This window comes from Physella acuta, unplaced genomic scaffold (assembly GCF_028476545.2).
Source record: "Physella acuta isolate Inbredline_101_S28 unplaced genomic scaffold, ASM2847654v3 ptg000131l, whole genome shotgun sequence".
NCBI lineage: Eukaryota > Metazoa > Mollusca > Gastropoda > Physidae > Physella > Physella acuta.
In genome coordinates this window covers 1,016,981-1,029,270 of record NW_026731650.1, presented here as the reverse complement: position 1 = coordinate 1,029,270, position 12,290 = coordinate 1,016,981, and the positions used below count along the sequence as shown (strand labels likewise).

The window sequence follows — 12,290 nt, the reverse complement described above, 5'->3', positions numbered from 1 at the left end:
ACTTAACCAAGTGTTAACAAAACTAAAGCACATTAGAGCTTCTTCAAGTATTGGCTAAAGACAAAGTAAACAAACAAAAGTTGATAATAAAATCAACGTGCCTCTCATTTTCATTGATTAAATCTTTAGCTTGAGTCCTCAGCCTTTGTATTTCATCCTGATAAGACACAAGGATTAACCAGATTAGTGATCAGTGCATGTTCAGTAAAAGATTGCTATCTAAACAAGCAACTTCTGATCTTCAAAAGATTAACTACCTGTAAATCTGATATTTTCTTTTCCAAGCCAAATATAGTTGCATCATATTCTCGAAACAATGGGTTCAGCTGACTAGAGAAAAAATTAATTTATTTATCTTACTTTAAGGTTCATTTATTTTTTGCATTTAAACAGGTTACAATATAAAAAATACTGCACTAAGAAAACTACATGAGGTAAGGAATTAATGTCAGCTGTTTGAAAAAAATGTGTTTGCAGGAGTACTCTTATGGATAGAGTTTACACTTGTACTGATAAGTAAAGCTTACTTGCTAACTGAATACCAAGGTTGATCTTTAGCCTCTTCCTAGAAATATCAAAAATGTATTAACCATCTAGATCTATGCCTGCAATAATTTATTTATAAGCAAATTTTTATTGATATTAATTAATTATTTAACTAATAAGACAAAATGTTTCACCTGTCAAAAAATAATTAAAAACTAAAATAAAAAAAACACTAGACTGAAAAATAGGAGTTGCTAATCAGTATTTGATAAAAACCTTGCAACATCAACACACACACACACACAAATCTAGAAAAATTAAATCTAAATGGGCAATAAAGAAAGCACTTAAGACATAGCCTTACTTTTGAAATTTCATTCTCTTCTAGTACAAAATTTGGATATGCCTCTTGGTAGCGAGAAAGTAGTGTACTGAGGTTGCTTACTGAAATGTTAACACATTGTTATCGATTAAAATATAGAATATATTGTTCATTTCTATATATAATATAATCTAGATCAACTATCTTATTAAATATATAACTATACACCTATAGCTTAGTATACATTCAGCCCTATATCATTAGGCATTAGGTGTGCAGGACAATATACAAGGTATAATAGATATAGGACAATATAGGTATAATAGATATATAGGAAAATAGACTCTTCTGAAGTAAAGCAGGTGCATTAGGTTGTTATAATCTCAGGTATAGTGTTATAGTCAGAAATTACAGTTAAGGCTAAGGTATTATAAAGGGAGTTATGGTATAACCAATGTCCGACCATAGACTTGTCAGAGAGAAAATAGGCGTTAGTTTGTTTTTAGTATAAGTAGTCTCAGGTTTAGTGTTACTTATGGTCAGAAAATTAGGGTTAAGGCTATGGTAGGGGTTTGTGTTATACTGGTGCTATAATCTTCTTAAAAAGGGGGTGTTAGGTTGCAGGGGGTAAACTCATGAATACTCAATACAATTATGGGATGATTGCGGATACAGATTTCCAATAATAGATTCTTCTGAAAATATGTGTGTTAGGTTGTTAGTAGTATTGTAATCTACTAGTGACACTAGTCTAGATTTATGGTTTAGGTGTGTAGGACTGGGATTACAAGCTACAGTTAGGGTTAGCATTGACTTTATTAACAGGGGACAGGGGATTTATTATACCAGTGTCCGATAATAGAATCTTCTTAAAAAATGGGTGTTAGGTTATTTGTGGTTAACTAAAATTAAACACACACATGGCTTGCTAATGTCAATGCTAACACTAACACTATTCCTAGCCCAAACCCTATTCCTATCATACACCTAACCCTTATTTCTAGCCATAAAACTAGTCGAGATTACAATACTACTAACAAAACAACCCAACATGCCTCTTTTTCAAAGAGTCTGTTATAGGACATAGACTAGGTATCTTCAATCATGTATTAGTATTTTATCTATTTAGTATTTTAAGTATTGTTGGAAGATTCAATGGTTCAGACATAGTTACTAGTTAGTGACATATATACTTTATACTAGGCATAATTTTGAGTAATAGTAATATTAATAAACATCAACACAAACAGTTGATGTATGATTTGTAAAAAATTTCAACAGGACCCTAACTCGTAGTAACGGTAGTACAGTAGTACTGGTGTACGTAGTACTGTAGTGGGTGTAGCGGGTAGAGTAGGTCTTAGGTCAGTCTTAGGAGAAGGTAGGAGAGTGTGTGTAGTACTGCAGTGTTAGTGCACTGTAGGATTGTAGGCAGAGTTTCTTCCAGGCATCTCTTCGGGGGGGCTAAGCCCCCCCAAAAAATTTTTACCGCCCCCCCCGAACCAAATGAAATTTATATAATTAATATAGAAAATATATACTTTTAACAGTGTCCGCCCCCCCCCCCCCGAAGAAAGTTTACCGCCCCCCCCCCCCCCCCCCCCCCAAAATTTCAAGTGCCCCCCCCCCCCGGAGAAAAAAGTCTGGAAGAAACACTGATTGTAGGTAGACTGTAGCAGTAGTGTAAAGTACTAAAAGTAAAAGTAGTAGTAGTACTAGAATCTAGATCTAGTACTACTAGTAAACTACTACTAGATCTAGATTCTAGTAGTTAGTAGATCTAGTCTAGCTACTCTCTGCTCTGTACTCTGTAGGCCTTAGTCATTAACTGACTCATTAACTAATTAATCATTAACTTTGTCATTAAGTTCTAGTAGATTTAATAAGTAGATCTAGATCTAACTATTAACTAGATCTAGAATCTATTTCAATTTGACGTCATTTGTCGAGTACTCTGAGTACTCGAGTAGCAGTAGCAACTTTACTGACTTTACCAGGACTTTACCTTCTTTAGAACATTGTTTTTGTTTACTAAAGTTTACTTGTTTAAAGTTTAATACATCGAATTACCTTGACGTTTTAAAATATCCACATCACTTTGCGACATGTTTTGAAATATCAGCAATAAAGATAAAGAAAGTATTGTCTACTACTACACTGCATCATTCATTCCAACATTTGAACATAGAGTCATAGCCTAGACTTGTTCAAAGAGAATCTATTTGCAGCCAGATCAAATTTTGAAAATTTGCCATTTTTCAGACCAAAATTTAAAAATATCTTTTTTAGGCCTAATATTTGTTTATTTTGATAATTAATAATACATTTATAATTAGGCTTATAACATATATATATATATAATATATTTACATCTGTGTGCATACAATCTTTTCTCTTATACTTTTCTGTTTTTCTTAATTAACAATAACAGGTTTATTCAAGTTGGATACCGAATTCAACAATTTTAAAATTGAATTTTTTTTTGAGATAACATTCCTCTTCCAATCGAACTAATCTTAATCTATGGTGGTCTTATGACATGCAAGTCATTTTATTTGTTTACTTACCCCAGTTTATTTTTATTGACGAAATATTTTTTAGTGACCTAGGTTCAAGTATACTTTTGTGTGTTATGACATTAATGGGTTGTCCATTTATAATGTTACACACCTAAGGGAAATGGATTCAGTGGTGTTGAGGTGCTCCAGGAAGAGTGATGGCAATAATGCATTTTTAAATTATTGCTGGCAGTTATTTTGCTTTTTATTAAGACTGCAATCAAAATTATAATAACCTATTAACTTAAATCTAGTTATCTCTGATATAGCCATTTCAGAATGAGAATTTAACTAATATTTATCAGATAGTTTGACTAAAGGAAAACTAAAAATTGCAATGAAACAATGTTTTATTCAATTGTCAATTAATAATAAGCGTATATACATTTATTTACACTATACAGAAACCTATTTTAAAAGTTCAATTTACCACAAAAAAGAAACTACTATTATTAAACTAAAAACCAAAATAAAATAGTACAGATGGTCAAACTATTACAATGCACCTTACATAGCCAACTCAAATACTGTGTTTTTGTTAAAGTTAAACACAAAAATATAATTTTAAAAATTGTTGGTCAAACATCTGGATCTGTTGACACACCAAGACAGGTAGATGACACCTGATGACAGAAACTGACAGTGTAGACAGCACAATACACTTATACATGTGTAACTTCAATATATATAGCTTACATTGTAAGCAACCATCCTGTATCTGACAAGCATCTCAAACTGGAGTCAGCAATCAGTGTTGCCATGATTCAAGCAAACATTTGTATCAGCTCACATCCATCAGTAGAATTACATCCTGCTGAGGCATAGATCAAACAACTGCGAACCCAAAAATTTGGACTTAGTCTGTAGGACGTCCCTGAGTTCACCTAACTCAACTGACATCAGGAAAAGAAAGGTAGCTGGCCGTAGAAATGACCACACCATCCCTTTATTGCAGTGGTTACAGAAACAGATGAACTCCACTTCATCTACACTATTGACTGCCAGGTCTGAAAAGGTATCTCTCTAGGATCAAGGTAAATAATTACAATCAAGGAAATACAATGTTTCTTATACAGTTAATCTATTACTTTAGCAACAGAACTTAACTTAATTTCTTGACATTTTACTTTAGCAATACAATACAATATTATTTAATTTCTTGTTTTTCCTAGGAACAAATTCATGTTATAATTAAGAACACATAACAGGTATTAGACAATAATATAACCTCACCATTGACCACACTTAAAAACAAGATGAAAATTCTAATGTACATAATGCCCTTACAGCTAAAACAATTTGAACAATCTTACTGCAAATCTATACAAAATGCAAATGACTAGGTACCCATAGTAAAGAAAATACTTGTGTACCCTTTAAACTTTGTAGTGAACCAAGAATTATTGAACAAATCGGTAGACTGATGGTTTTAATTGCAGCAAAAACTTTTCCACCAAGCAAATTATTTCTTAGGTTACTGTAATTATAATGTGTGATGGTAGAGTTAGTAGTAAATGAGTGAGTGGAAAGTAAGCATGTGTGATGTGAAATAATCTGCTGAATGATTGTAGGCCTTTATTTGTTTATATTACGTAGTTGTATTTTTATAGCAGATGTAGGAGAATAAACTAACAGCAGTTGTGAATCATGAGACTATTTGAATTGTGGCCATAACCAAGATTTGACTGAGAGCACAACATTCCTGTGGTGGCCAGGTCAACAACTAGCACAATTACTTGAAGCTGTCTACTATAACAAAACAAATTTATCTAAGTTTACATTGCCAACACAGAGGTGATTCAGATCACTTAATGGGGTCAACAAATTTCTTTGTCCAAAATGAGACTGGATGAATCAATAGCTTATAGTTGTCTATCTTTTGTTTTGTTTGTCTGATTCACCTGGACTGGTTTCATATCTTTTCATTTTCTTTAAATTGTTTTTACCATCTTTTGTTTTGTTTGTCTGATTCACCTGGACTGGTTTCATATCTTTTCATTTTCTTTAAATTGTTTTTACCATCTTTTGTTTTGTTTGTCTGATTCACCTGGACTGGTTTCATATCTTTTCATTTTCTTTAAATTGTTTTTACCATCTTTTGTTTTGTTTGTCTGATTCACCTGGACTGGTTTCATATCTTTTCATTTTCTTTAAATTGTTTTTACCATCTTTTGTTTGTTTGTCCTCATAAAGCTTTTTAGATTTGTTTTTTTCTGATGTTTCCTCACGGGCCTCCCTAGATTTGTTTTTCTCCGATGTTTCTTCAGCAGTCTCCTTAGAGTTTTTTTCTGAGTGTTGTCTGTCTTCACGCGTCTCCTTTAGTTTACTTTTATTATCCAAAGTTTCTTTAATATCTTTGTCTTCTCGAATTCTCTTTGCACCGACTTCTCTATCACAAGAACTATCTCTCAAATCAATTTTATTATCCTCTGATTCTCTTCTTCGCTTCCTCTCATGAGAAGAACTTTTCTCAACGCAACTTTTACTACTTTTTGGGGAAGTTTCTGAACCATTAGGCCTGCTTAGCAATTTATCCTTTACTTTTTTCTGAACTGCATCTACACTCTTTCTTTTAGAATCATTTTCTTTTCTGTCTGAAACAGCTGGTTTTTTGCTCTGTTTACTGATTATACTGTAGTTACTTTTTTCTACTTGCGTCACCTCCTCACTGCTAGACTTAAGTCTACTTTTCACACTGTCCCTACTTTTTTCTACTTGCGTCACCTCCTCACTGCTAGACTTGCCAAGTCTACTTTTCACACTGTCCCTACTTTTTTCTACTTGCGTCACCTCCTCACTGCTAGACTTAAGTCTACTTTTCACACTGTCCCTACTTTTTTCTACTTGCGTCACCTCCTCACTGCTAGACTTGCCAAGTCTACTTTTCACACTGTCCCTACTTTTTTCTACTTGCGTCACCTCCTCACTGCTAGACTTGCCAAGTCTACTTTTCACACTGTCCCTACTTTTTTCTACTTGCGTCACTTCCTCACTGCTAGGCTTGCCAAGTCTACTTTTCACACTGTCCCTACTTTTTTCTACTTGCGTCACCTCCTCACTGCTAGACTTAAGTCTACTTTTCACACTGTCCCTACTTTTATCTGCTTGTGTCACCTCCTCACTGCTAGACTTGCCAAGTCTACTTTTCACTTTTTCCCTACTTTTCTCTGATTGCGTCCCCTCCTTACCACTAAACTTGCCAAGTCTGATCACTCTCCTGTCATTAGAGTGACTACCACTTTCTTCTTCAATATCATTTTGTGTTTGTTTCCTGTTTGGTGCATCTTGCTTCAACACTTTTTCACAAGTTTTGCTGTCACTAGCCCTTCCTGGTTTCCCTTGACCCACACTTTCATCAGGCCCTGTCCCACACCCATCGTGTGTTGAATGGGTATCTCTAGGCCCATCTTCATCATCTTTCAAATTTTTTACTCTGTTTTTCCCTTTACCCTTCTTACTGCTCATTTCTTTTGGCTTTTTCCTAGAATCTTCAGCAGCAGTTTTCTCATTGCTTTTTTGCTTACCTTCCTTCCTAGAACCAGACAAGTCATTTTTGTGTATCTCTTCACTGTCTTCTTTATCTCCCCTGGCCTTTTCAAATTCTTTATCCCTGGCCTTTTCACCATCCTTTTCTTCTTTCCCCTCCTTGGATTTTTTAGACTTCTTTTTATGCTTCTTTTTCTTCTTCTTCTTTTTCTTTCTCTCTTTGGACACTGAATCTGAATGTTTGCTGTGGGTAGAGACTCTGGACCTCTCCCTGGAAGATTTAGCCCTCTGGGTCCTACTCCCACCAGCAGATATGCTCCGGGACCTACCCCTAGAAGACTTAATCCTGTGGGTCCTGCTGCCCCCTGCAGACATGCTCCTGGACCTCTCTCTAGAGGATTTAGCCCTGTAGGTCCTGCTACCCCCTACAGATCTGCTCCTAGATCTGCTAAGCGACCTGCTCCGAGACCTACTATACGACAAGAAACTGCTAGAAGGGGATCTAGAATAACCAGGAGATCTGCTTCTACTTCTAGAGTAATGCTCCATGTTTCTAAAATCTTCAGGAAATCTGCCCCGCCCTCTGCCTCTTCCCCGCCCTCTCATTCCTCTTCCTCTGAAGTTTTGAGGACCATAGTAAGCTTCATACTCTGCCCAGGCTTGTGGATCCCCGTAATACATGGCAGTGTAAGCATCCATTGGCCAGCCCTCAGGGCCGTAGTACATGCCATAGGCCTCAGGGCCGTACCACTGGTAGCCCCCATAGTACGCCGCCCATGCATCAAAGTACTGGTTTTGTCCTCTGGCCCAGGACCCTCGCCCTCTGTTATTCTGGAAGTGTTTACCCTGTGCACTTGGCAGCTCTCTATCACTACTGCGGCTGCTGTAGCTTCGACTGCTTCTACTAGAGCTACGACTGGACCTGAACCAGATCAAATTTTACAACATTAAAAATGTTAATATTTAAATAATCTTAAGTGCATATATATTTTCCCATATTTTTTATTTTTCAATAATTTATAGCTAATTTATTAACTTGAAGCTGCTTCTGTTTAATTCCAGATGTAAGCAAATGCTCCTTTTTTAAATGTGTCATTACAACACTACTTTGAGTATTTTTAAAATTATTAATTTCAATTAGAATTCTGGATTAAAAAGAAAATTTAATTTATTTTTTGTAATTTTGGCCGTAAAAAAAAAATCTTTAAAATGAGATTGTTTTTTAAATGACTAAAAACTTTCACTTGGTACATCTAAAGAGCCTTTGGACTAAATTATAATCTTGAGTATCCAATGATGTGTTAACTGTAGAAAAGTGTCTGGTTCACCTTGAAGACCTGCTGCTAGCCTCCCCATCCTTCTCATCACGCCCTTTTTTGTCCCCATCTAAACCAACGTGAAATCTTCCTCGCTTGCTTGGAGGTCTGTATGGTTCCCTCAGGGTGCTCACCAGGGTGTTGCGTAGAAATGTTTTATTAGTAACTGGAACGGGGCACTTTTGCCTATCAAATATAGATTTATTATTAGCAAGTATTTGACATGGCAACTTTAACAGTAGAGGATGTATAAAAAATATAATGCTAAACATCAATTTGATCACACAATTTACAAGATTTTCTAATTTTTTTTATTCTGTGCAACAACACAATACAGATACATCTCAATGATACATTTCAAAAGGTAAGATAACAATTATTACTAAAAGACTTATGTATGTTAAAAGTAGTAAACAGCATACCATCACTAACAAAAGAAGTTATCTCCCTGTAATAGTATCTATGAAAGTGTGTTTAAATTAGATTACAGCAAGTTTTAGATAATCGTCACTTGGTTTCTCCTCAAATTATTTAAATTGAATGCATCTTATTATTTTCTCAGCTGGTAAAAGATAAATATAGTGTGCATAGTTTTAGAAACTTTTTGTATCAACTAAAGCCTAATCTTACCACCCAAGGGCACCGTGTTCTTTGGCCCTCTCAGCCCCTCTCTGTACTTCTTTAAGGATCTCAACCACAGCTTGACTGGAGAAAAGAAATTCATAGCATGAACATTACTTCTATTGATAAAGGGTTAGATATGAAAATTAAAATTGTCCATGGGGATAGATTGGACATTCAATTTTTGTTGTAAGAGTAGTAATGTGTAGGCCTACTATTTTTATAAAGTTTAATAATTGCACTAACTAATACATGCATCTAAGATAATGATAATCTTTTTCTAAATTAACAAAGTTAATAAATTTAAGATGATCACTAGTCCTACACATTACACAAGTAAAAACATATAATTGTATGGATATTTCATTGTGTTTACCTTTCCAGTGCTACTTCTTCTTGTGTCTTTTTCGGCTCTTCTTTTGGCACAGCCTCAGGTACTGGATCATCCTTTTTGTCTGTAAATCTATTTCGTCTAAATCTATTGTAACGTTCTTTTTTAGCATTTTCGTTTTCAGATAAAGTCTTTCCACTGGGAACTGCAGTAGCCTCAGCAGATGTTGAAGGTGTATTTGAAAGTATTGCTGCTTTATATTCCTCACCACTTTTGGAAGCTAAGTAAAGTTTCTTTTCCTCTTCATAAATTTTAGGATCACTAGCAGTAGAACTATCTATTGAAACTTTTCCTGCTACATTTTTAAGTAACACATTGGTATTGATTAGAGAACTAGTACTCACAACATCACTAAAATCACTAGACACTGATACCTTTTTCTTTTCTTTCACAGAAAACACATATTCAACCTTAGAACTTTTAGCAGCATCTTCTGCCTCTTCACTCACATGAATTGGAATGTTATCGAAAGCACCTTTAATCGGATCACCATTTTCATCTAGCCAGTCTACAATAGGAGCCTTTGCTACTTGTGTTAAAGTAGAACTGGGACTGGACTTATGGTCTTTACTGAGAATAACAGATGAAGCACTATTACTATTATTTGAAATTGCACTGAAATGTTTTGAAGATGCATTGCCGAAACCAATATGACCCTGAGGTGTTAAATTTGGGTTTATTTCAGAATCAACAAAACATGAAGTATGGGGATTGGCAGTAAAATTTAAATTAGGTGGGGGTTTTGAAAAATCAAATTGTGGCAAAACATTAGGTGTGGTATTACAATGATTAACAACATTATGAGAACCAAAAATAGGTTCAAAATGAAAGCTATTAGAATCAGTACTAGCAGATTTGGATGCTTCATTAGGAAAATCAATTTTGGGAACAAAAGGTAGATCTAAAAAAGAACACTGCTCATTTTGAAAGGTACTGTTGGAGCATACGTTGTCATTTTCTATATCATTCCCATCTATATCTTCACCCCCTATACTGCCATCAGCAGAAATGACTTCGTAATAATCATCATTTTGCTTAATACTTCGATCTAGATCTATATCATCGTGGTTATTTTTATCGGACTCTTCTACAGATGGAATAATTTTTTCTGCATCTGCTGCCTTTGCAGAATCACCACCAATTAATAATGAAGCATTTTCTTCTAAAGATGATGATTTATGACTATTCACATCATCCATGTTTGAACAAACAGATCTATATACAGTTAATTAGGCTAATCATATACTTTAATCCATAAAAGTCACCAAGAATTAGATTCAACTTGTGAAATTATTTAATTAATTAATAGATAAGAATAATTTGTGTCCCGGAAACAGCAAAGCGGAAGCTATTGTAGACACACATTTTCGCTCAATACTTTCTGAATAATCAAATGATACAAGACAAAAAGTAAAATTATTTTGATTACCTTTTTATTAAACCTATCTCAACAATGGAAGAACAAAGAAATCGGGGAACGTTCAGTCTTAAAAACTATTTTTGTGTGCATATTTTAATATTTTATTATATGTTTTGTTTCAGTATTTTTGAGTGTAGGCCTATTTTAATTTGTAAAGCGACATGCAGATATTGCGAGGGAAGTGGATGCTTGGAACCCCCACCCCCTCCTCTACCAACATAGCCTATATACTTACAAATAAACCATCAGTTACCGAAATGGATATCACTCAACCTAATGAGACCACTGTAATCAATATAGATCTAGATCTAAATCAGTGTTTCTTCCAGACTTTTTTTTCTCCGGGTGGGGGTTAGATTAGGTAAGGTTTGCCTGTCGTACAAAATTAAAAGCTCATTTTAGCTGCAGTTTTGCATTATAAATATTAAAAAATATATGTGGGGGGGGGGGGGGGGGAGGCGCCAAGCCACATAAATATAAAAAAATATATGGGGGGGGGGGGGGGGCGCCAAGCCAAATTGAAAGTTTGTCCCCGGGCGCGGGAAGGGTCGCTACGCCTCTGGTCCCTCCAACTCTCCCCAGCAGAGTTTCTTCCAGGCATCTCTTCGGGGAGGCTTTGCCCCCCCCCCCCCCGAAAATTTTTTACCGCCCCCCCCCCCCCCCCCCCGAACGAAATGAAATTAATATAATTTATATAGAAAATATATACTTTTAACAGTGTCCGCCCCCCCCCCCCCCCGAAGAAAGTCTACCGCCCCCCCCCCCCCGCCCCCCGAAAATTTCAAGTGCCCCCCCCCCCCCCCCGGAGAAAAAAGTCTGGAAGAAACACTGCTCCCCAGTGTATCCAATCTTCTTGATTCTTGGTGTCTTCTTCCAGGTCACGTATCCGGGTAGGGGGGGGGGGGAGGACTAAAATTTCCGGGGGACGGACGCTGTTAAAAGTATATATTTTCTATATAAATTTCATTTCGTTCCCTTGAATAGATGCCTGGAAGAAACTGATATAAATCTAGTAATATATCAAAAGTATAACAACAACCTTATTAATAATAGCCTTTTTTAGAGACAGCTAGGTTGAGAAAAGATATTCAAAAAGTAAAGTTTGTGTTTTTGTAGTTTAAAGGGGGACGACAGAAATGTGAAAACCGCGAATTGTTTTGTAAAGTGCAATTCAATGAATGGAGTCGAGAAGTGTGTGTATGGGGGGGGGGGAGGGGGGGGGTTAGACCTTCAGTTTTTAAAAATGCTTCTTTAATGGAGAAGTTGGATGCCGTTTGATGTATACTTCCCACCCTCCCTTGAAACTTACGGGGTGGGGATGGAGGGGGGTTAAGTAAGATTCCGGGGTGGGGGGGGGGGGCGGACACGGGCAAAATTATTTATTTTCTATATAAATTCTATTTCGTTCGGGGTGTGGGGTAAACATGCTTCGGAAGGGGGGGGGAGAGGCGGACGATGCTTACTGAAGAGATGCACAAAGGAAACACAGTTTCTAAATTCACCCCTCCCCTGCATCCCATTATGGAACGAGGCATACTTTCATCTCCCCCCCCCCCCTCCCTCATACCCCATCAGCTTGTTACCATGTTAACCGGTGACCACCGTAAAATGTAATTTCTGTTTTCTCACAGACCTTGATCTAATCAAACAACTCCCCGACTGTTTGACGTCCCAGTTTGTAAAGTTATGA

At 36.1% G+C, this 12,290-nt stretch overlaps 2 protein-coding genes across 2 annotated transcripts; both read right to left on the bottom strand.

Annotated features, from left to right (window-relative positions):
* Positions 1 to 13: 13 nt before the first annotated feature.
* LOC131935075 (uncharacterized) lies at positions 14 to 2,971 on the bottom strand. Its single transcript, XM_059291364.1, has 5 exons — positions 2,879 to 2,971; positions 851 to 930; positions 528 to 565; positions 258 to 330; positions 14 to 157 (listed from the first exon to the last, which is right to left on the bottom strand). Exons 1-5 carry the CDS (start codon positions 2,913 to 2,915, stop codon positions 44 to 46), a joined length of 342 nt encoding a protein of 113 aa, XP_059147347.1. The 5' UTR covers positions 2,916 to 2,971; the 3' UTR covers positions 14 to 43.
* Positions 2,972 to 5,460: 2,489 nt separating this feature from the next.
* LOC131935071 (serine/arginine repetitive matrix protein 2) lies at positions 5,461 to 10,379 on the bottom strand (the record flags this gene model as incomplete). The annotated part of the gene is made up of 5 exons (XM_059291357.1): positions 9,166 to 10,379; positions 8,799 to 8,873; positions 8,181 to 8,354; positions 6,091 to 7,774; positions 5,461 to 6,027 (listed from the first exon to the last, which is right to left on the bottom strand). Coding segments are annotated over exons 1-5 (3,714 nt in total), but the record flags the coding sequence as incomplete, so codon positions are not given.
* Between the last annotated feature and the right edge of the window lie 1,911 nt (positions 10,380 to 12,290).